The following is a 24,866-nucleotide window of genomic DNA, read 5'->3' as shown; positions in this document are numbered from 1 at the left end:
TTTTTTTTTACCAATTCTGAATAATCTTTGCCCATCAGACGAACCTTTTTGAAGGGTTTGGCTTTGTCGTTGGCCATTACCATTAGTTATTTTGCAGAGTGACTTTGCGTGCAATAATAATCATCAATGGAGCACGTGACAAAGTGCAGCACGACTTTGACCAAAAATCCAAACCCAACGGCATTCTGGTTGCAATTTGCATGTTACTTTCCTGTTGTGGACCATAACCCAAGTAGAATGCGACTGACTTTCTTGCAACTTCCTCACAAAAGCAAGTAACAGATCATCTGCGCAATTTTTTCTTTTTTTTTCCAGACATACTAACAATGTCTTCTTCTAGACTAATGGCCGCTAAGCGGATGACTTCTTGTAATAGACTCTGAAAACCTATCCATGCTGGAGGAGCTCTGTATGGCAACACTTAGGACTTCAAATTGTCTCTTCGGAGAGGATGAAAACTTCTAGCGCCACCTACTGGAAGTAGCAATACTAAGAATCATTATTGACTTTTATGATCGCTACTTCCAATAGGTGGCGCTAGAGTTCTAGTCCTCTTCCTTTTTGAGGAGACAATTTGCATGTTTCCCAGAGGAGCATTGCAAGGCTTAAGTCTCTTCACCTTGGCCTGTCACTCTCTGCAAGGAGAAACATTACCCTTTGTATCTTGGGCCTCCATCACACGTCAGATTTTCATGTACAAGTGCTATATTTTTTTTTCCCCCTTCATTGGCGAAAAAAACCTGATGGAAGTCACTAATGAACCTTGGATTATTTTTCTTGCACGTCAAAAAAGCGGCTGTGTGAATGAGGCCTTACTGGCGTGTTTTGCAGTTTAGTGCCTGTCCTGCTGCTGCTCCGTGCATAGCAGTTTAAGGCTCCTAGGTCACTTCTCATAAAGGAGAAATATCCAGGATGAGCTACTTACTAGGAATGCAGCCCGGCCAGTACTGGCACAAGGTACCGACGTCACTAACTCCAGTTCCCAGTCACTCATCCACGGCCGTACTCAGGGCTTTATTCTAGGTCACCTCAGCAGACGTTTGGTAGCGTAGGAGGATAAATTCTCTTTTTTTTTTATTTTCAGTGGTTGCTGATGCCACAATATAATATGCAGAAGTCAGCAACCCTTGATATAGCACCTGCTGTGAAACTACAACCCCCAGCATGCCCTTACATTGCACCCCAGGGTCTGCCACAGGTTGCTGACTGCTCTAGAGTTAGGTGATCTGCAGGACCAGAGACAGGCACTTGTACAGAGGAATCGTCATGGCCGCGTCATTGTGCCGATGGGGTTCTGGAGGCCAAACAATTGGAGAACCCCTTTAACTAAAAAAAAAAAATCTTCAACCCTCCCTCACTTTTTACATCGAAGCTGCCTTGTGAAGTGTAAAAAAAAAAAATGCACATTTTATGGCAAATGAGTTAGGACTTTCTTTGTAATATCAGAAAGTGGTTGTTTCCTCGTATTTTAATGGGAAAATATTAGAATAGCCCATAGCTAGCGTTCATATGTGCTAATTCAATATAACACAGCGCCACCCTTGTACCTGGCTGGGCCTGGTAGTGCAGTTTAGCTCCTTTAAGAGTCACCATAGAGGCCTATACATAAAGGACTTAAGAACTGAACATTTTTCCATTGCATGTGTGTTTCAAGAGCAAACTAGGTGGTTCCTGTTCATGCAAAATCAGGGGCTGACTGCAGTTAACCCTTTAAAAGTACATAGACTCGCCGAGGGCAGGAGCCACAGCAAGTATATAGCAGACATGTCTAATTATCACTTTGTGCAGATGCTTTTGTGCTTTGCAGAAATTATTGCTGATCACTGTGCTTTTAAGAAAAGGACAACTTTCTTATTAATGGTTTTATTCTGCTTCTCCCATTTATATAGCATTAAATGGAGTCTGTCAGCACAAAATAAATGTCCAAACTCAGCACAGGCGCTTGCTGCACCCTAGGTGTGGCTGCACCGTGCTCCTTCCCATCTTGTGGTTTTCCTTCTATCTCCTATAAAACCCAGAGCTGTCATTGGGATGTGGAGCTGGAAACCAGACCGGGAAGGTACAGTCGTTTTGTGCTGAAAGACTGCCATTAAGGTGAGCATGACATTTGAAACAAAATCACTAGAAAAGCAGTCTTTTTGACCTCATCCCCTACAAGCGTGCACAAACCAGTCTGATGGGAAAGCTCCTGGACCTAATTATGTTCTGTAACTTACCTGCAGTCTGCCATTACTACATGTGCTGGAAATCCCTTTCCCCTCACTTCCTAGCATGCACTGCATCTTGTCATTGTCTAAGACAGTGGTCCCCAACTCCAGGCCTCGAGGGCCGCCAACAGTGCAGGTTTTCAGGATTTCCTTAGTATTGCACAGGGGTTGGAATCATCACCTGTGCAGATGATCACATTACCACTGATGCAATACTAAAGAAATCCTGAAAACCTGCACTGTTGGCGGCCCTCGAGGCCTGGAGTTGGGGACCCCTGCCCTGTGCAATACTAAAGAAATCCTGAAAACCTGCACTGTTGGCGGCCCTCGAGGCCTGGAGTTGGGGACCCCTGCCCTGTGCAATACTAAGGAAATCCTGAAAACCTGCACTGTTGGCGGCCCTCGAGGCCTGGAGTTGGGGACCCCTGCCCTGTGCAATACTAAGGAAATCCTGAAAACCTGCACTGTTGGCGGCCCTCGAGGCCTGGAGTTGGGGACCCCTGCCCTGTGCAATACTAAGGAAATCCTGAAAACCTGCACTGTTGGCGGCCCTCGAGGCCTGGAGTTGGGGACCCCTGCCCTGTGCAATACTAAGGAAATCCTGAAAACCTGCACTGTTGGCGGCCCTCGAGGCCTGGAGTTGGGGACCACTGGCCTAAGGGTATGTGCCAACGCTGCAGATTTTCCCGCAGCGGATTTGGAAAATCCGTAGTGCAAAACCACTGCGGTTTTCACTGCAGATTTTCTTGCAGTTTGTTCTGCGGATTCTTCGCCGGGTTTTCACCAGCACTTTCCTATTGGTGCTGGTTGAAACCCGCTGCGGAATCCGCACAAACAATTGACATGCTGCGGAAAATAATCCGCAGCATTTCCGCGCGGCTTTTTCCGCAGCATGTGCAGAGTGGGTTTTTTTCCCCATAGGTTTACATTGTACTGTAAACTTTGGGAAAACTGCTGCGGATCCGCAGCGGGTGCACACAGCCTAAAACCCATCCTATCTTGTGCCAGACAGGAGAGCAGGAGCAGAGAACCCAAAACCCCATCCTATGTTATGCCAGACAGGATTGCAGGAGCAGAGAGCCTAAAACCCATCCTATCTTATGCCAGACAGGAGAGCAGGAGCAGAGAGCCTAACACTCATCCCAACTTCCTGTAAGCCCTCTTGTGGCTTCTGCTTTCCAAGACAGATTACACTTAACAGGTACTTGAGCACCAGCTGGCAGACGGTTTGGAGTACATTTTTGGGGTAAGACGACTTAAGCTCCTATTAATCAGGACAGAACACCACACTTAGTGTGGTGGGGTAAGATGCACCAAATTCATTAGTGAATATGGTGCATCTTTCAGCTGCTGTACACCATTGTAAGAAATGTACATTATTAAGGACTGGCTTACATTTGTCATAATTTATGCCACTTGTGATGAATGTGCCAGGCGCAGTTGGTTATGCCATCTGGCTGCCAACTTTTCACAGACCGACAAAGCTAGCAGGGCCGGCGTAAAAAAAAGCAGCCAGACATGGCTAAGTTTATGCACCACAACACGAGGTTGACCTTCGCTCATTGTTCATGAGACTAGCAGAGAAAGCCGAGTGATGTCCTGGGCTGTTTCCAGCAGTCCCATTTTGGGATCCTTGGTGATGGATAATTCATCCCATCCACTTCTAAGAGATTAAGTTACCCCTTATGGGTGTATAGTGTGGATATAATGGCACAGTCAGACGGACATATAGATTGGAGCAAGACCGAAATGCAGTGCACAGACTGACTGGTGCCTCTCCCACATAAAAGCATGACAGCTTCACGTATTCCTATGCAGCCATCACGCTCGGGTGGGGAGAGTGTCAGCCCGTCCGTGCACTGCGTTCCAACCTCATTCAGATGTATACAGCTGGCTGCTGTTAAATAGTGTGCAGGTGGCTGCCAGGGCTGTGGAGTCGGTAAGTCAAACCTCCGATGCTCCGACTGACTCCACAGTCCTGGCTACAACAATACATACCCCAGAGCACCGCCAGCAAAAAGTGCAATAGAAAAAAAAACAAACACTTTTTTGTAGTGACATGTAATCCACACACAGCTGCTTTTATTGACCGGACAGAAGATCAGATTCTCCCGACATTATTTCCACGACCTATTTCTTATACAAGGTGGACCTCAGATTGAGGAGATATATGGCCGGGTGGGCTGAACAATCAGTATCTTCCATCTAGTCTAAAGGAGGCGTACGTACCCCCCCATTGATATCCTTCTATCAGGGGCTGGATACAATACTGTAGACTGCAACAGCCAGGTCGATCCCTCCAGAAGCCAATCTGACCACGAAGGTTATCCATGATCTCTAGTGTTTCTCTTCTACAGCGGAATGTAATAAATGGCATATATAATGGCCAGAATGTAACGTTACTCTACACACACGCAGATTTTGGAGTCTCACATGAGGATATAGTGTCGGTAGTGCACAATTCCACAAGAGGCAGCCGGGGAAAGTCAGCGGCTTTTTTCTTGCCTAGCAGTTTTCTGGATTGGGAAGCGGATATTATACACTGTCCCGGACTTTGCGCCGTTCATCGTTTTATTTGGTGTAAGTAGCTGGAGATTGACCTTTCCTGGTGTCGTCCTAGTTTATTCTTTGATCTCTGGATACCGGATGTTTTCTTAGTCCCGCACAGTGCCGGCCGGTCTTGGGTATCAGCGATGGGCTGGGCAGGAGCCTCCTCTCCAGAAGCCGCATCTTCCTTGATGCTGTCAAGAAATTAAACAAATTATGGTCAGAAAAAGACCCCTAACATAGATGGTGACATTACGCTGTTCGATAAATCCTCAGTCTGGAAGCATTTATCATTAATCCACAGGAATAAATGTATGATCCTTGGGGGCCCTACCTTTATAGCTCACAAGAACGGGGGTCCCATATTGGATGGAGAGATTCGGTTTCATGGGAGATGGTTGTTTTTATTATATAATGCAAAACAATACTAAAGTATTGCAGTATATAGTACAAGAGACATAAATCATAGGTACAAGGACACAAAGGAGGGGGGCTAAGAAAAAGTAATTAAAAAAATAGATAAGGCTGTGTGCACATGTTCCTTTTTTTTGCTATAAAAATGCGATAAAACCACGAAAAAAATGCATCCTACTAATAGAATGCAATCCGCAATTTCTGTGCATATGTTGCATTTTTGTGGTAAAAAAACGCAACATGTTCATTAATTTTGCGGATTTTTTGTGGATTTCCTGCTATTTAATGCATTGGGAACATCCGGGAAAAAAAAAAACGCATGTGGATTTCCTGCAGAAAATGTCCGGTTTTGTTCAGGAAATTTCTGCACATAATCCTGATGTGTGCACATAGCCTAAAAGTTTGTGTCCCTGCCCTTTTTCCATTCTGAAATTCAAAAGAATAAAAGGGTTGATGTATTCTGTTTGACCACATCGGGGGGAAAAAGTCCAATATATCCAAAAATACTCTAATGTACAGCTCCATGGAATTAATGATGCTATATAAATAAGTAATAAAAAAGAAATTAACAACTCAGTGAGGTAAATGTAAAAACAAAATAAAAACACAGAATTGCTGTTTTTCGGCCACACCTCCCCCCAAAAGTGATCAAAACATCATAAACACCCCAAACTTGTACCAATAAAAGCTAACAAGCCCTCACACAGGTCCATCATTGGAAATAAAATAAAAAATTAAAAGTTTGGTGAAACAACCACTTTGTCTTTGTGTAATAAGCCCATGTATGGCAACATTATGTGAATGGATAAGGTTATGACTATTGAAAGAAGGGGACAAAAAAAAAAATGAAAGCTGGCTCTGACGGGAAAGGGTTAAATGACTCAAATGTTAATGTGTGCAAACTGTAAAGCGCTGCGGAATATGTTAGCGCTATATAATAAATAAAGATTAAAATGTGGCCTGTAGTGCATCTCCTATGCTCTCATGACAACACTTCTGTGCCTCCAGGTCTGGTTATAAGGCCACTGTTTACAAGAACAAATTTTATCTTCCCACTTTGTTTTTTTCCATGGTAATTTTTTTTTTTTTTTTACGCGCCATGGGATCAATTATTACTGGGATAATCTGGGTCTCGTCTAAGAAACCCACATACCCTAACAAGGCTTATGGCAAGGGGCCGTTCTAGTGCGACAACCCCCACCAGTCCAGATAACGAGCGTTTTTGGCTGCTTTTGCACGGTCACACTCTCCACCATAGACTACAATGGTCAGCAGTGAACCCTTACCAGAGTTTGCTGAAATTCTGCACGGACAGTCCTCCAATCCCATCCCCGCTCAGTTTTGGGTGCGATGAATGAAAGCCCTTGTTCCTCTTCTTCCTTTGGAGCTTGATCAAAGCTTCTGCGATGCGTCTGTCTCCAGCGTAGTTGTAGATGATCTGGGCCCGCTCGTCGGCACACTCGTCCCCGCTAGTGCGGAGCAGCGTCTGAATCTGCAGGAGGTCAATGTCTTTAAAGATGTTGGCGGAGGCCTTTTTCCTGCAGCGTGGTTCAGGGGCCTGCCATGCCGATACAGGGGTGCTGATCACAGAAGCTGGCGTGCCCATGATGGAATAGCCTGGCAAACACTGCAAGGGAGAAACAAGAGGAAAGTAGCACAAAAAAAAATCAAGATTTGCATCCAGATGTTGGGCAATAAATAGACGCAGAGGAAATCTGTTCTATAGATCCACGGCCCACGTAAGAGTTTCACTTCTATCATCTGACTACTTCTGCTTTTTGCCAGGTGCGTCTTATCTGACTACGGAGGATCTGCGCACCGTACAGCGTACACAGCTCTGCTCCATAGTCATTCTAGCACGGTGCATTGGTCATGTGGCTTCTTGGAGTGGTCCAGCTCTGCATTAAAGGGGTCAGTGGTTTCTAACTCACTTGTTATCACACAACCATCTCCAGTATGGGCATGCTGGGAATTGTAGTTTCACAATAGCAGGGAGACCTATCCTTTAGGATAAAGAAAATTAGCAATGTCCGACCAGAGAGACCCTCACTAAACATGGATAGACAATGGCACTTGCCATACACAATGCCACGGTGTCTGGTACTGCAGCTCTGCGCTTCACTTCACCCTACAACACAATCATATCTATATTCCTGGGAGCCAACGTGGAATATCAAGCTCTGGACATAGAATTTCATCACTGAACAGGATTAACTTGTTGGTTACAGACCTACGTTCTTTAGTGGTTATATGGTGACACTTTTTTCAATGGGTACACTTGTGCCTGGAAGGGACAATTGACCCCAGGCCTTTGTCATAAATACCTTTCCTAAGTGCTCAATGGTTTTATTGCATGACACAGCTGTGCTTGGAATGGACAACTGGTCCCAAGATTTGTCATAGAGACCTGATTCACAGAAGGATGACCACCATGCTAGTAAATGACCCTTGAATCTCTAACCTAGTTTGGACCCAAGAGCGCCATCATCAGGAAAGCGATTCACCTTGTAGCTTTCCTTCTACCCTTGTCCTTAGACAGGTTCCCCCTATGTGCATTCTTCTAAACAGGATATTTAATATAAATCTTATAGATCCCGCAGCACTTAATCACAATTGACTGGCACCCTGAAACGCTAAGAGGAGACCGTAATTGGAAATATAAAGGACTGATATTTGTTCCTACTGGATCCACTTTTGGCTTCGGTCCAAAATCTATATGCGTGTTGCCAGCGCTTTGCATTTTTTCTGCAGGCAAAACCTGCTCTCTTGGCAGTAAAGAAGCAACGTAAAAAAAAAAGTTTTTTTTTTTTTTTTACTGCGTTTTTGTCAGGGTACTGTCTTTTGTGCATGCTGAAAGTTTAGTGCATAAAAAAATTATTTGATTCAACTCCATGTATTGGCAAGTAAAAAAAAGCAGCAAAACCTGATACCTGAATTTTTTGCACTACCCATTGCTTTCAATGAGTGAAAAACGCTGCAAAAATAAACGCTGAAAGTAGTGGCATGCTGCTCTTTGGGAAAAAAAAAAAAAAAAAAAAAAAAAGCTGTGTGCATGAGATTTCTGAGACCTCAGACTTTGCTGGTACTGTCAAACGCAGCTGAAAATTTGCATAAAAACGCTGTGAAAACACAGCGTGTGAACATAGCCTTAGATTGCAGCCTGATGTTACGCTGGGTATGACAGCCACAAACTTGAGACTTCTAGAACGGCGAGGGGTCTAAATAATGTGCGTAGATTACTAACATGAAATACTGCCATGTGTGATCCGGCCTAAAACCTTCCTTCACACACAAACATACTTTATTAATAGGATTATCCACTACATTTTTTTTCCCCAAAAAATCCCAGTGTGCTCTTTAATTTAAAAAAAAAAAAAGTATACTCCGCTACTGATCGCCTGCAGCTTCCCTGTAGTGTATCCCGGACTCCACATGCCCTCCCTGCCTGGAAGGAAGATGGAAGACTGGCAGGAGAGTGGGCCAGCTCTACAGAGGGGAGGTGGGCAATCAGGACAGTATACATTTAATATTTTAAATAGACCAACCTGACATTTCATATAGAAAAAAAAAAAAAAAAAATGCAGATTTAAGTATTTATAAATACTCGTAAAAACCCAAGTTTCAAGCATTTTTTCACAGCACTTATTAGTTTACACATTTAGTGCAATCGAGTCCTATAGAAGAGCTAATAGAAAAAAAAAACAAGAATCACATTTACTTACATAACGAAGTTAAAAATAAAAGCCACCAAGAAGTCAATTGAGGCTGATCTGTTATCTGTGGTTCCCACCAGTAGAGGATGTTACCCATGTAATAACACGCGCTGCTCGGGTAGATATGACGGTGACACACAACCGCGTTACCACTGCTGCATCACCGGCGCATGCCAAGCTGCACAAATCCTGGCTAACACTTCCTGCTTTATCGGTCATTAGCTGGCATCACACATCCTGCCCTGGAGCCGCGCCAGCCCGAGCTCTGCCCATGTGAGTCTTGTAATGATTGCACTCTGCAGCGGATAAGGGGGGTGGGCTCATGAAGGGGATTTATGTCTATGACCTATTGGGGTACATGGCCATCATAAATATGGGGTCACCCCTGTACGAGCCGGAACAGTTCAGGCCACCTGTCTATGGTGATGATCATTCTTCGGCATTGCTGTCAGTGAACACTGTTTCCCCGGCAGCGGTTTTTCCAGGGGAAATTCGTCCCCAGCTAAAGCTACCAAAACCAGGTGTTTGCCTGGTGCTCCCCAAGGTCGGAATACTTATGCACTGTATGGTTTCTACAGCTCGATGATACATTCTGTTTTTATTTTAACACCACTTCTAAGATCTCTGTATATGGATAGTAAGGTCTCCATTCATTGACAGCAAGCAGAGGTTGAAAAAAAAAATACTATTCACACTTGGAAGAGTTTGTTACACGCGTAGAGGATCCGCAGCAGCAATCTCAGCCCTGTCCTGATACAATGTATCAGCCTGGATTCAACTGTAGCAAACCCTCAGCTGTGAAGAGTATTCGGTCGGCCTGGGCCACGGACAAACCAGTGGATTAGCCCTAAATGGGGCTAATCTGCAGATTATTCTGCAGGGATTTTCCTAAACAGAATCCCGACTGGCTGAACACGGCCTTTAACTTGCTATAATTGATGGTTCGCTACAATCACGTTCCGCCTGGACAATCATCTGAGCTGAATCCATCGCCACTGCCGCTGTTTGCGACATTGTATCACTGCCTATGAATTGTGTCCAACCCATCCGATAAACTGGACGCAACTGTAACAACTCTTCTACTGCAAAAAGTGTTAAAGGGGTCTCCAATTTTGGTAAAGGAGGACACCCTTTACCGACAGATCCTGCTAAATACAATTAACCCCTTGTGTTCCTGCAGCATAAATCCTTAGCATAATGCATCCATCTATTGTCTGAGCTCCGACTTCTCAGATTGTGTCAGTGAAGAATCCCACGGGGCCATAATATCCCCCAGTGACCGATGTGCGGACGTCAGCGCCAGAGATAAGAGGCTGCACCTAGTTCCTCACACTAAACACTGCAGAATAACGGAGAAAGCCTTAAAGGTAAAATGTACCCTATTTTTTTTTTTTTTTTTAAAAGGAGTTCGAGCCAATCTTGAGCAATGACGACTTGATAGATGAACGTTCCTGTGTGAAGATCGATCTTGTACAAGCCTAGATAGGTCCATCAGGGTCTTCTCAGCCATTATCTGGATAGTATGAAGCCATGGGAGTGCTGGTCTTCCTCTCCGCCTTGTTCCTTCTATCCCTCCGACCATGAGGTCCTTCTGTCATTGTCCTCTCTGTATGATGCGTCCCCAGTAGACAAGTCGTAGCTTGGCGATCCTTGCTTCCAGTAACAGGTCTGGCTTGTAACCTTTCTTAAAAAGGTAACTATAAATTCAAAATACTTTAGGGGCAGCTTCTGATTGGTGGAGTCCAGCTCCTGAGACCCCCACTGTCGGCTAAAGCACCTCCTGCCTGAACCAAGCAGTGTACTGAGACCCATAGACTTAGTATATGATCAGGGGGGGGTTCCCCCCATAGACTTAGTATATGATCAGGGGGGGTTTCAGGACCCCTACAGTACCTAACATTTCATTAAAGGAGTCGCCCTTTAGGACTTTATTCACATCACCTGTGAAATCTTTGAGTCCAGGGTAAGTCTGTCACACCAAACGGCAACTTGTCAGGGAATGCTGGGGGTTGTAGTGTCACAAGTGCTGAAGGTATACCTGGTCTACGGGCCCTAGTGGGCTCTTAAAGGGAAGTTTCCCCCCTCCCAGCTATCCCAAGATTGGGGCTCTGGAACCTGGGAATCAAAGGAGCAGTGGTGGCAGAGGCTCAACATCATCACTTATCTATGGGACTGCTGAAAAATAACATACCCTTTAAGGGTTCCCACAACGGACTGCCAAGCACTCGTTTTACCATCACCCGTCCCTCTGAAGCACATGCACGCTCAGTTTATCCGAGCATGCACATGTTTTATAACATGGAGAGAGGCGATAGACCCCCCCCCCCCATACGTTTTTCAGTCCTTAAAGGGGGGTTGTCCAAGTTCAGGAAAAAGCTGCACATACTAGGCAGCAATACTGAAAATTAATAAGTCAGAAATCCCCCCTTTAGTTATATGCTCCCCTTTCTTCTAGCACTGCATCCCCCATTCTCCCTGCTGGTAAACAGTTCAACCCACATGACCACTGCAGCCAATCCAGAGACCAGTGACTGACTGCAGTGGTTACATGGGGGGGGGTCTGCAATCAATGTAAACAGTGCACCAATAGGGAAAATAGGAGGCACAATGCATGCTGGGAGCTGTAGTTCTAGCTGGAGAAAGCGCAAAATAAACAATCCCTTTAAATGTGTGTTTCATGGAGCGTGCGTGACACGGCCTATCGCACCGTAAAGCAGCACGTACCTGTGCAGACATACGGAAACCCGAGGATCAGGAGGCCGCAGCCCGGGACACAACGTCCTCTCTCCTCCGCCTCCAGCGTCCGACTCTCCGGCCACGGACGTAACCACGCCCCGCTCAGGTAGTTGACGCATCCACACGGCTCAGCCAATCAGCGCTCTTAGGGGCGTGGTGTAGGGAATGGCGGGAGACGTAGCTTCTGCGCTCCATTGACGTCATGAGGCGGCAGCGCTGAGGAGATTGTGTGAGGAGAATGGTCTCCGTGTACGCTAACCGCAGGCTGTCTGCACTGTGTGCTAATCACTGCACGGTGTCAGGCACAGAAATACCCAAGTGTAATAAAGTGTACACAGTCCCATCATCATCAGCACAGCGCAATAATTACCTTAAAAATAAACATGTCCGCCATAATAAGCAGCACCCATCTTTTTATTATGTCATGTACGTGCTCGATGTAATAAGAAAATGAACGTTATCCAACGTTTTCTCTTTGCTGACAGGATGCATCGGTGACATCACAACTACATTATAACCACTGAGCCCTGTGATTGACTGCAGCGGTCACGTGCGCTATAGTGATGTCACCGATGCGTCCTGTCAGCGACGACCAACGGGAAAAAAAAAGCTTTTCACCTGTATGGAGATGAAAAAAAAATGTCACCCCTCACCATCACGACCAATTTTTCATTTTTTTCTTATCCTACTTCCATAACGTCCATAACGTTTTGATTTTTCCATCGTCACAGCCACACGAGGGTATAATGGCCTCACATGGTGCTCCATACTGTATAATGGCCCCACATGATGCTCCATACTGTATAATGGCCTCACATGATGCTCCATACTGTATAATGGCCTCACATGATGCTCCATACTGTATAATGGCCTCACATGGTGCTCCATACTGTATAATGGCCTCACATGATGCTCCATACTGTATAATGGCCTCACATGATGCTCCATACTGTATAATGGCCTCACATGGTGCTCCATACTGTATAATGGCCCCACATGATGCTCCATACTGTATAATGGCCTCACATGGTGCTCCATACTGTATAATGGCCACACAGTGCTCCATACTGTATAATGGCCACACATGATGCTCAATACTGTATAATGGCCCCACCGTGCTCCATACTGTATAATGGCCACACATGATGCTCAATACTGTATAATGGCCACACAGTGCTCCATACTATATAATGGCCCCAAATGATGCTGCGTACAGTATAATGGCCCCACACGATGCTCCATACTGTATAATGGCCACACATGATGCTCCATACTGTATAATGACCGTACATGATGCTCCATACTGTATAATGGCCACACATGATCCTCAATACTGTATAATGGCCACACAGTGCTCCATACTGTATAATGGCCCCACATGATGCTCCATACTGTATAATGACCGCACATGATGCTCCATACTGTATAATGGCCCCACATGATGCTCCATACTGTATAATGGCCACACATGATCCTCAATACTGTATAATGGCCACACAGTGCTCCATACTATATAATGGCCCACATAATGCTGCATACAGTATAATGACCCCATATGATGCTCAATACTGTATAATGGCCACACAGTGCTCCATACTGTATAATGGCCCCACATGATGCTCCATACTGTATAATGACCGCACATGATGCTCCATACTGTATAATGGCCCCACATGATGCTCCATACTGTATAATGGCCACAAATGATCCTCAATACTGTATAATGGCCACACAGTGCTCCATACTATATAATGGCCCACATAATGCTGCATACAGTATAATGACCCCATATGATGAGGAAGAAGAGCGGTGCTCTTTGAAACATGTTGGTCTAATCCTCTCCCCCTTTTTTGAGTGATCCAGCGCTCCTTACTGCAGGTGACGTCACTAGGTAGGAGGAGCTTAGCAGCCATTGCTGTTTCTGTTGGCGGTATCCAGGGAACGCTACCGGCCGGAGCTTCCCTGAGGTACGCTGCATAGTATTTTTTGGCACGCACCACGCCGGGACCCTCGGTGATTCATACCAGGCAGAGGGACACCTACCCACACTCAGCGCGGACTTGCACGTGGCGGTTACAGTCTTATAAGTAGGTAAGCTGAAGTGATTGGCACTTAATATATTGAGAGACAGACTGTGCGGCTAGTGCGGTACTGCAGCGGTGAGGGGAGCATTTGTTTCTGGGGTAAGGAGCCTCTGACGTTGTGCATTCACGGGGAGGGTCTGTTTGTTCTTTGTTTTAGCTATTTATTATGTACTATATAGGATTGATTTTTGTATGTTAGCGCGGCATCTATTTGTTTGTATTGAATTTTATTGCTATTTAGGGGGGCACTACCCTGATTGATGCCAGCAGCTGAGAATCGCTAAGTTTTTTTTTTTTTTTTTTGGTGAGCGCCAGTGTCTGTATTTATGACCCCATATGATGCTCAATACTGTATAATGGCCACACAGTGCTCCATACTGTATAACGGCCCCACATGATGCTCCATACTGCATAATGGCCACGCATGATGCTCCATACAGTATAATGGCCACACAGTGCTCCATACTGTTTAATGGTCCCACATGATGCTGCCTACAGTACAATGGCCACATATAGTTACCCCACCCCATCATTGCCTTCTCCATCACCAAACACACACACCTCTCACCTCGCAGCAGCTGGCAGCTTCCTCTCCCACGGCACTGAATGATGTTATCCAGCCGCACCACGCCGCTGACTGCTCACGTCGCTGCAGCTCCGGTACGCCACTGATAAAGACCTCTCCATGTCTCCTGTGCCAGTCAGTGTACGAGCGAGGAGCAATATCTGCTCCGATCCGACACCGCTAGCAATCGCGCAAGCAGTTTAAAGCAGCGGTACATTTGGTCTGAGGCCATGGGGAAAAGAAGGATCCCAGCCGGGACAGAGTCTCAAAATTGGGACTGTCCCGCTGGATCCTTGATGGTTGGGAGTTATGCACATGTGACTCCGCTCCATACACACACGGCTCCACTCCGTACACCTCGTACACACGCGGCTTACGCTGGGTTCACACTGCGTTAGTGTGACCCGTTAAACGAACTACGTTACACCGCGGCATAACGCGGTGTAATGTAGTCCGTTAACACCGCCATTACTTTCTATGGCGGATGCATCGCTAGCGCACGCCCACAATGGCCGTCATTGAGTGACGGACCCGAGACCCAGGCTGCGCTGTGCCAACGTCGGCACTTGCGTTAGGGCAGTCCGTTTAACGTATGTGTTGAACGGACTGCACTAACGCAGTGTGAACTTAGCCTTAGCTCCATACACCTCGTACACACGTGACTCCGCTCCATATACCTTGTACACACGCAGCTCCGCTCCATACACCTCGTACACACGCAGCTCCAATCGGTACACCTCGTACACACACGGCTTTGCTCCGTACTCCTCATACACATGCGGCTTCGCTCCGTACACCTCGCACACATGTGGCTCCGCTCCGTACACCTCGTACATACGCGGCTTTGATCCGTACACTTCGTACACACACGGCTCCGCTCCATACACCTCATACACACACGGCTTTGATCCGTACACCTCGTACACACACGGCTCCGCTCCGTACACCTCATACACATGGCTCTGCTCCGTACACCTCGTACACACACACGGCTCTGCTCCGTACACCTCATACACAGATGGCTCTGCTCCGTACACCTCGTACACACGCGGCTCCTCTCCGTACACCTCGTACACACGCGGCTTTGATCCGTACACCTCGTACACACACGGCTCTGCCCATACACCTCGTTCACAGCCGGCTCTGCTCCATACACCTTGTACACACGCGGCTCTACATCCACACTGTAAACCCCTCACATAAACTTACCCTCATCCAGCACCATGACAACCAGCACAGCAGAGTCCTGCATACATGGAGCCCCTGATCATGTGACCCCTGACTCCTCCCCTCATCACAGGTCCTGTGTGCACAGAGCAGCCATCCGGATCTGTTGTACAAAGAAAAGCTGCAGAGGAAGTTTCCCAACATCTCTTAGCAACCAGTCAGTGAATGAATAATGGATCACGGTCAGTGTAGTGCAGGAAAAGTAAGATCCCGGCTGTGACCGTGGGGCAGACTCTCAAAATCGGGACTGCCTTGCTGGATCCGGGACAGTTGGGAGGTCTGTATATGTAAACAGTGTATGGAGCTGTAACAGCACAGGGGATACAGACCGTTCTCGGGTAATGTAGCTCAGCTCTTATGAAAGTGAATAGGAGTTGGGCTGTAGCACTCGAGAGAAGCTGGACTTGCACTGTTATAGTTCATTACATGGTTCATATTTGCCCTCTGCTGGAACTGATAAGAGCTGATTAGTGGCAGTGCTGGGTGTCCGACCTCCACCGATCTTATGGTAATGACTTATCCTAAGGACAGGCCACCAATATGTCAATAGTAGACATCCCCTTTAAGTTATATTCAGAGATAACCATTGTGCCGCGGTTCTTGACGCTCATTGAAAACCGCAATTCCCTTTGGCACAAAATCTGCCACCAAAACTGCATGTGTGATTCCAGCTTAACCACTATCAGAAGGGTGCGATGTTCACACTTGGAAGATTTCTATGTCTGATTATGTTGCTTTGGTTTCACACACAATTTTTTTGAAAAATAAAAATGGTACTGACTGAAGTTTTTTTGAGCCAAAGCCAGAAAAGCGGCGGTCGAACGGCGCTTTTTCAGCCGGGTTCCAGGCGGAATCTGCCCGAAAAAAAAAACGCTGTGTGCACATAGCCTTATATATCTGGGCGTGGGTTGTAAAAATCCTATGGACATGTTGCATTGACAACTACAGTCAGATGTATGGAGCAATGAATATTCCACATGTGAACGTACGCCAGCGATGAAACTGGAAACCTGTCCATCCTATCCTCAGTCACGCTCTAATTCCATCCATCTTGTCATAAAATTTCAGGATGTTTAACCACATCATTCTTCATTGTCACGGATTTACATATGGCTGTGAAGCAGGAGCAAGCATGCAAATAAATGGAGGACCAACACCCCTGAAGTGGGGATATGAAGAACAGTATATGACAAGAAGTTCTGCAGCTGCCCAAGAAGCAGATTAACTACCGTAATTCTGCGTAATAGTAAGACCTTGTTCATTTCGAAAACCGCCTGAAAAAGCACTCAGAAAATGCTGAAAAGAATGAACATATGCTTTTATATGTCTGTGCTTATGTTCAGGGTTTTGAATGTATTTTAACCACTTCAAATTCCCTTCCCTCCTCTTATTTTTTTTCTCATCATCCACTCACTGATGCATTGTTCTGTCATATGTGAGTGAATATTTGTATGCCTGGTATGTTCAGTTACCCCTTGTTCGTGTTGTCTTGTTCGTCTGGTTGGTGTACTGCCATGCATGTCAGCTCCCATTTTCCCTGTGTGGGGGAAGGGAACAGATGGAGGGCTGATTCAGAAGACAAGGCAAGGGTGGCTGCCCCGGCATCTTCACCTTCAGAAGTATCTCGGGGAATAGGGCAAGCTAGGGTGCCCCCTAGTGTTAGGGACAGGGTAGAAGCCCCTGGTCCTGGGTCACCCGACAGCTGAGTCGTGACATGGGGTTTGCATTGATCTGATATTTCTGGGAGATATATTTTTGGTGTTGTAACGAAGGGACGGACATAGTAACATAGTAACATAGTAACATAGTTAGTAAGGCCGAAAAAAGACATTTGTCCATCCAGTTCAGCCTATATTCCATCATAATAAATCCCCAGATCTACGTCCTTCTACAGAACCTAATTGTATGATACAATATTGTTCTGCTCCAGGAAGACATCCAGGCCTCTCTTGAACCCCTCGACTGAGTTCGCCATCACCACCTCCTCAGGCAAGCAATTCCAGATTCTCACTGCCCTAACAGTAAAGAATCCTCTTCTATGTTGGTGGAAAAACCTTCTCTCCTCCAGACGCAAAGAATGCCCCCTTGTGCCCGTCACCTTCCTTGGTATAAACAGATCCTCAGCGAGATATTTGTATTGTCCCCTTATATACTTATACATGGTTATTAGATCGCCCCTCAGTCGTCTTTTTTCTAGACTAAATAATCCTAATTTCGCTAATCTATCTGGGTATTGTAGTTCTCCCATCCCCTTTATTAATTTTGTTGCCCTCCTTTGTACTCTCTCTAGTTCCATTATATCCTTCCTGAGCACCGGTGCCCAAAACTGGACACAGTACTCCATGTGCGGTCTAACTAGGGATTTGTACAGAGGCAGTATAATGCTCTCATCATGTGTATCCAGACCTCTTTTAATGCACCCCATGATCCTGTTTGCCTTGGCAGCTGCTGCCTGGCACTGGCTGCTCCAGGTAAGTTTATCATTAACTAGGATCCCCAAGTCCTTCTCCCTGTCAGATTTACCCAGTGGTTTCCCATTCAGTGTGTAATGGTGACATTGATTCCTTCTTCCCATGTGTATAACCTTACATTTATCATTGTTAAACCTCATCTGCCACCTTTCAGCCCAAGTTTCCAACTTATCCAGATCCATCTGTAGCAGAATACTATCTTCTCTTGTATTAACTGCTTTACATAGTTTTGTATCATCTGCAAATATCGATATTTTACTGTGTAAACCTTCTACCAGATCATTAATGAATATGTTGAAGAGAACAGGTCCCAATACTGACCCCTGCGGTACCCCACTGGTCATATCCCCACTGGTCACTGGACATATCTCATTCAATCACATCACCGTAAGGCCATTCTAACCCCTTCAACTTAATATTGATCCGATGGATGATGCTATCCATGTCATGTTACATCTCTGTAGAAAGGTAAAATCACAATTGGAAACATGATGACAATATCTACTGCCTGGGACCTCCAGGAGTGAAGATATCCTGAAAGTTAGGGATCTCATAGAATTCTAACAGACCTAGTACATCCCACATCCAGCCTCTATATGAGCTCACTAAGGGGAGGTATGAGAGTGTAACCTTGAGCTAATAAAAAGACATTGTGTGTCTGTCCTGATCACCGTGTTTTGTTCTGATGAAGAAGTCTGAAACTTTGAAACAGTTGACTAATAAACCGCATACTTTGTAGTCCTGCCTTCATTATCCTTCTGATGGCAGCGCAGTTTTAACCCGTTTGTTTCCAGCTCTTGATGTTTCCTTCTCCATGGGTCTGAACAGCCTAAGTTTTTTCAGTGGTTGTGAGCACACAACCTGACAAGGTGAGCAAGATGTCTATTGCGCTTTTTGTCCTTGCAGCTTTTTTTTACCTCATTGTTCATTTCTTGTTCCATTTTCCTAATCGGAGCCGTTCCCTCCATAAAGATAAGAGCCATTTCTGCAACATCAGGTTTAGTACTTTTTCTTTCATTATCACTTTTTTATTTTATCTGTGTTTTTGATCAGAGTGTCATCAGAGTTTGGTCAACGTCCCTTTTAACCATGAGTTTCATCAGTTTTTCCGGATGAAAAAAAAACAACTGACGGCGGTTTCTCAAGTTTTTATCCAATTTTTTGTGAAAAACTGACCGCACATACATGTCATCTGTGTGCTGTCTGATTTTTTACACAGACCCATAGACTTTTTTTGGTGAGATTGATCCAAGACTCCATTCATTTGTACGGACCACTGTGGTCGGAGATAAAAAATGGACATACTGTATAAACTACCCCAAAAGCCTCATTCAAAGGTTGTTGTTTTTTTTGCATACAAGAAAACCAGACCAATTATTCTGATCAGACTCTGATCAGAATTTGACCAGAGTGTAGTATGAGGGTCAACTGATTTTCTTGTATGTGGAGAAATAAAAAAAAAAAAACAATTTCTCCACCTTCTCTGTTCTGAGAGTCCTTGAAATTTTTTTTCACAGACCCTTTGACTTGCATTGCCGATCTTGATCTGACTCTTGGATCAAAATCAGACATGTCTCCGATATTTGCCGCGGAGCCCCGATCCGAGGAAAAAATTGGACATGTGAATGTTCCCTTAGAATATCATGGGTACAATTGCTATCCATGCAATATACTGATAGAGCTCATATGCATCAAATGTCTGAATGAGGCCCACAGCTCTATTCAAATGTCCATTTTTTTTTGCGTACGTGTGCTTTCCACGGAGAGTACTTGTACCTATATGAATCGGGCTGTTCACATGTTCATGATTTTTTGCAGATCGGTCAGTCTGTGCAAAATTGCAGAGACATCCGATATTGATCCGAGTGTCGAATCAAGATCGGCAATGCAAGTCTATGGGTCCGTGAAAAGATCGTGTCGCACTCGGATTTTCACTGTTATTCGGTAGTCTATAGACTGATAGGTGTACACACATTAGGAACACTATTATAATTTAGCCTTAAAATCCTGATTTTAACCCCTTTCTGACCTCGGACAGGATAGTATGTCCGAGGTCAGAACCTCTGCTTTGATGCGGGCTCCAGCGGTGAGCCCGCATCAAAGCCGGGACATGTCAGCTGTTTTGTGCCCGCAATAGCGGTGGGTGGAATCGCGATTCACCCGCCACTATTAACTAGTTAAATGCCGCTGTCAAACGCTGACAGCGGCATTTAACTAGCGCATCGCTGACCCCCATCACGTGATCAGGGGTCAGCGATGCGTCAACATGACAACTAGAGGTCTATTGAAGACCTCTATAGTTGTTGATGCCGACTTGCTGTGAACGCCTCCGTGTGGTCGGCGCTCATAGCAATGTAGTAAATCTACTACATAGGAGCGATCTATGCTTCGCTCCTATGTAGCAGAGCCGATCGAGTTGTACCAGCTTCTACCTCCCATGGAGACTATTGAAGCATGGCAAAAGTATAAAAAAAGTTTTAAAAAATATGAAAAAAAAAAAAAATCTAAAAAAGTTTAAATCACCCCCCTTTCGCCCCATTCAAAATAAAACAATTAAAAAAAATCAAACCTACACATATTTGGTATCGCTGCGTTCAGAATCGCCTGATCTATCAATAAAAAAAAAGGATTAACCTAGTCGCTAACCGGCGTAGTGAGAAAAAAATTTGAAACGCCAGAATTACCTTTTTTTGGTCGCCACGACATTGCATGAAAATGCAATAACAGGCGATCAAAAGAACGTATCTGCACAACAGTGGTATAATTAAAAACGCCAGCTCGGCACGCAAAAAATAAGTCCTCACCTGACCCCAGATCACGAAAACTGGAGACGCTACGGGCATCGGAAAATTGCGCAATAATAAATAATAAAGTGTGGGATTGCACTTTTTTTGCAATTTCAACGCACTTGGAATTTTTTTTCTTGTTTTCTAGTACACGACATGCTACAACCAATGATGTCATTCAAAAGTGCAACTTGTCCCGCAAAAAACAAGCCCTCACATGGCCATATTGAAAAAACAAACAAAAAAGTTATGGCTCTGGGAAGGAGGGGCAAAACCGAAAAAAGCTAGGGTCATGAAGGAGTTAATATTCTCCATGTTTTACTTCTTGCCTTGTGCATAGCAGTACATCTTTGTTCAAGAAACTTTTTTCCCAGTAAAGAAAAAAAAATCAAAGTTGGTCTATAGCTCCCCCTACAGGAATTTTGAAGAATAAATCTACAAAAAAAGTTTTCTATTTGGAATTGTCTCCATTCAAAAAAACCTTTTGCGTTCAGATCTTTAGGGTATGTGCACCCGTAGAATGATCCACTGCGGATTTTTCAGCAGTGGATTTGATAAATCTGCAGGGCAAAAACACTGCGTTTTTCCTGCGGATTTATCGCGGATTTTCCGCGGTTTTTGCGCGGATTCCACTGCGGTTTTACACCTGCGGATTTCTATTAGGCTAGTTTCACACATCAGTTTTTTGTTTTCAGGCTAAATCTGGCCAATTTGTAAAAAAACGGATCCGGCGCAAATTGTGAAAAACTGATGTGCCGGATCTGTTATGTAGCTGGATCCGGCCTTCTTTAATGAGCACGGATTTTTGACTTGCTGTTTCGGGGACGAGAGAAGAAGAAGAAATCTGCATGATTTGTTTCAAAAAATGCTTTGAAAACCGGATCTGGACGCCGGATTCATTGTTTCACACCTCCGTTTCATGTGTTTATGGCCGGTTCCATCACTGTGCAGTGGACGTTTTCTCCGTCTGCCGGAAACGACTATTTGGACGGATCCGGAAAAAAGCGGATGAAACGTCTGGCCATCAGGCACAATCCGGCGCTAATACAACTGTATGGGAAAAAACAGATCCGGCGTAAAAAAAACAACGGATCCGTTTTTTCCAAAAATTGCCGGATTGTGCCTGAAACAAAAAACCTGATGTGTGAAAGTAGCCTTATGGAGCAGGTGTAAAACCGCTGCGGATTCCGCACAAAGCATGTGCACTGCGGATTGTGTTTCCCATAGGTTTACATTGTACTGTAAACGCATGGGAAACTGCTGCGGATAAACAGCAAAATCCGCAACGTGTGCACATAGTCTTAAACACGCAATGCTTACTATGTTTGTGGATTTGCTAAAACATGTTTATTTTGTGTTTTTTGTGCCCTGAAACATTATGAAACATGACGGAAGAGAGGTTAATCAAACATGGTGCATGGGGAAGTGGAGTAGTTACTCACAGCAATCCATTACATCCCCATTCCCCTATGGGCTCAGTAAAAAATAAAACCATGTGACAGCTTGTATGGTGCTACAGAGTTCCTATCTATATATGTAATTGTCTAAGGGGTACTTCCGTCTTTCTGTCGGCAACTTCCGTAACGGAAATCCCGCGTCCCTGATTGGTTTCGCCAGCTGCCTGTCATGGCTGCTGCGACCAATCAGCGATGGGCACAGTCCGATTAGTCCCTCCCCTACTCCCCTGCAGTCACAGTGCCCGCCGCCCGCTCCATACTCCCCGCAGTCAGTGTCCCTGGCGCCCGCTCCATGCTCCCCACAGTCAGTGTCCCCGGCGCCCGCTCCATACTCCCCGCAGTCAGTGTCCCCGGTGTTCCGCTCCATACTCCCCGCAGTCAGTATCCCCGGCGCCCGCTCCATACTCCCCGCTCCCCGCAGTCAGTTTCCCCGGCGCTCCGCTCCATACTCCCCGCAGTCAGTGTCCCCGGCGCTCCGCTCCATACTCCCCGCAGTCAGTGTCCCCGGCGCCAGCTCCATACTCCCCGCAGTCAGTGTCCCCGGCGCCCGCTCCATGCTCCCTGCAGTCAGTGTCCCCGGCGCCCGCTCCATACTCCCCGCTCCCCGCAGTCAGTGTCCCCGGCACTCAGCTCTATACTCCCCGCTCCATGCTTCCCACAGTCAGTGTCCCCGGCGCCCGCTCCATACTCCCTGCTCCCCGCAGTCAGTGTCCCCGGCGCTCCGCTCTATACTCCCCGCAGTCAGTTTCCCCGGCGCTCCGCTCCATACTCCCCGCACCATACTCCCCGCAGTCAGTGCCCGCTCCATACTCCCCTCCAGTCACCGCTCACACAGGGTTAATGTCAGCGGTAACGGACCGTGTTATGCCGCGGGTAACGAACTCCGTATCCGCTGCTATTAACCCTGTGACCAAGTTTTTACTATTGATGCTGCATATGCAGCATCAATAGTAAAAAGATGTAATGTTAAAAATAATAATAATTAAAAAAAACCCTACTATTCTCACCTTCCGTCGTCGGACGATGCGCTCCCGCCGGCCGCCATCTTCCGCTCCCAGAGATGCATTGCGAACTTACCCAGAAGACTTAGCGGTCTCGTGAGACTGCTAAGTCATCTGGGTAATTTCGCAATGCATCCTGGGAACGGAAGATGGCGGCTGCATCACACAGCTTCGCTGGATCCCAGGGGTGAGTATATAACTATTTTTTATTTTAATTATTTTTTTTTTAACAGGGATATGGTGCACACATACTGCGTGGGCAGTGTTATATACCTACGTGTCTGGGCAATATACTACGTGACTGGGCAATATACTACGTGGCTCTGTGCTGACTATTACGTGGCTGGGCATTATACTACGTGGCTGGGCAATATACTACGTCGCTGGGCAATAAACTATGTGACTGGGCAATATACTATGTGACTGGGCAATATACTACGTGGCTCTGTGCTGAATACTACGTGGCTGGGCAATATACTACGTAGCTGGGCAATATACTACGTGGCTGGGCAATATACTACGTGACTGGGCAATATACTATGTCACTGGGCAATATACTACGTCACTGGGCAATATACTATGTGACTGGGTAATATACTACGTGGCTCTGTGCTGAATACTACGTGGCTGGGCAATATACTACGTGGCTCTGTGCTGAATACTACATGGCTGGGCAATATAGTACGTGGCTGGGCAATATACTACGTGACTGGTCAATATACTACGTGACTGGTCAATATACTATGAGACAGGGCAATATACTACTTGGCTCTGTGCTGAATACTACGTGGCTGGGCAATATACTATGTGGCTGGGCAATATACTATGTGGCTGGGCAATATACTACGTGACTGGGCAATATACTACGGGACTGGGCAATATACTATGTGACTGGGCAATATACTACGTGACTGGGCAATATACTACGTGGCTGGGTAATATACTACGTGACTGGGCAATATACTACGGGACTGGGCAATATACTACGTGACTGGGCAATATACTACGTGACTGGGCATTATGCTACGTGGCTGGGCAATATATTATGTGGCTCTGTGCTGAATACTACGTGGCTGGGCAATATACTACGTGGCTGGGCAATATACTACATGGCTGGGCAATATAATACGTGGCTGGGCAATATACTACGTGGCTCTGTGCTGAATATTACGTGGCTGGGCAATATACTGCGTGGCTGGGCAATATACTACATCGCTGGGCAATATACTATGTGACTGGGCAATATACTATGTCAGAGGTGTCAAACTGCATTCCTTGAGGGCTGCAAACAGGTCATGTTTTCAGGATTTCCTTAGTATTGCACAGGTGATGGAATCATTCTCTGCAGGTGATTAAATTATCACCTGTGCAACACAAGGAAATCCTGAAAACATGACCTGTTTGCAGCCCTCGAGGAATGCAGTTTGACACTTCTGTACTATGTGACTGGGCAATATACTACGTGGCTCTGTGCTGAATATTATGTGGCTGGGCAATACACTACGTGGCTGGGCAATATACTACGTGTCTGGGCAATATACTATGTGACTGGGCAATATACTACGTGGCTCTGTGCTGAATATTACGTGGCTGGGCAATATACTACGTGGCTGGGCAATATACTACGGGACTGGGCAATATACTACGTGACTGGGCAA

General features: G+C 45.8%; 1 protein-coding gene across 1 annotated transcript; it reads right to left on the bottom strand.

The window, feature by feature from the left end:
* Positions 1-4,258: 4,258 nt before the first annotated feature.
* On the bottom strand, positions 4,259-11,745 carry AVPI1 (arginine vasopressin induced 1). The gene is made up of 3 exons (XM_069754026.1): positions 11,606-11,745; positions 6,455-6,795; positions 4,259-4,948 (listed from the first exon to the last, which is right to left on the bottom strand). The coding sequence occupies exons 1-3, from the start codon at positions 11,615-11,617 to the stop codon at positions 4,771-4,773; spliced, it is 531 nt and encodes a 176-aa protein (XP_069610127.1). The 5' UTR covers positions 11,618-11,745; the 3' UTR covers positions 4,259-4,770.
* Between the last annotated feature and the right edge of the window lie 13,121 nt (positions 11,746-24,866).

This window comes from Ranitomeya imitator, chromosome 2, assembly GCF_032444005.1.
Source record: "Ranitomeya imitator isolate aRanImi1 chromosome 2, aRanImi1.pri, whole genome shotgun sequence".
Lineage (NCBI taxonomy): Eukaryota > Metazoa > Chordata > Amphibia > Anura > Dendrobatidae > Ranitomeya > Ranitomeya imitator.
Note: the sequence above shows the minus strand (reverse complement) of the source record. Positions and strands in the feature narration are given on the sequence as shown.

Bases quoted from the DNA above. Each gene is read 5' to 3' on its own strand.
- AVPI1 (XM_069754026.1), bottom strand. The intron at 4,949-6,454 runs GTAAGGGTTCAC...ATTTCTTGACAG, and splicing joins CAGAATTTCAGCAAACTCTG to CATCAAGGAAGATGCGGCTT.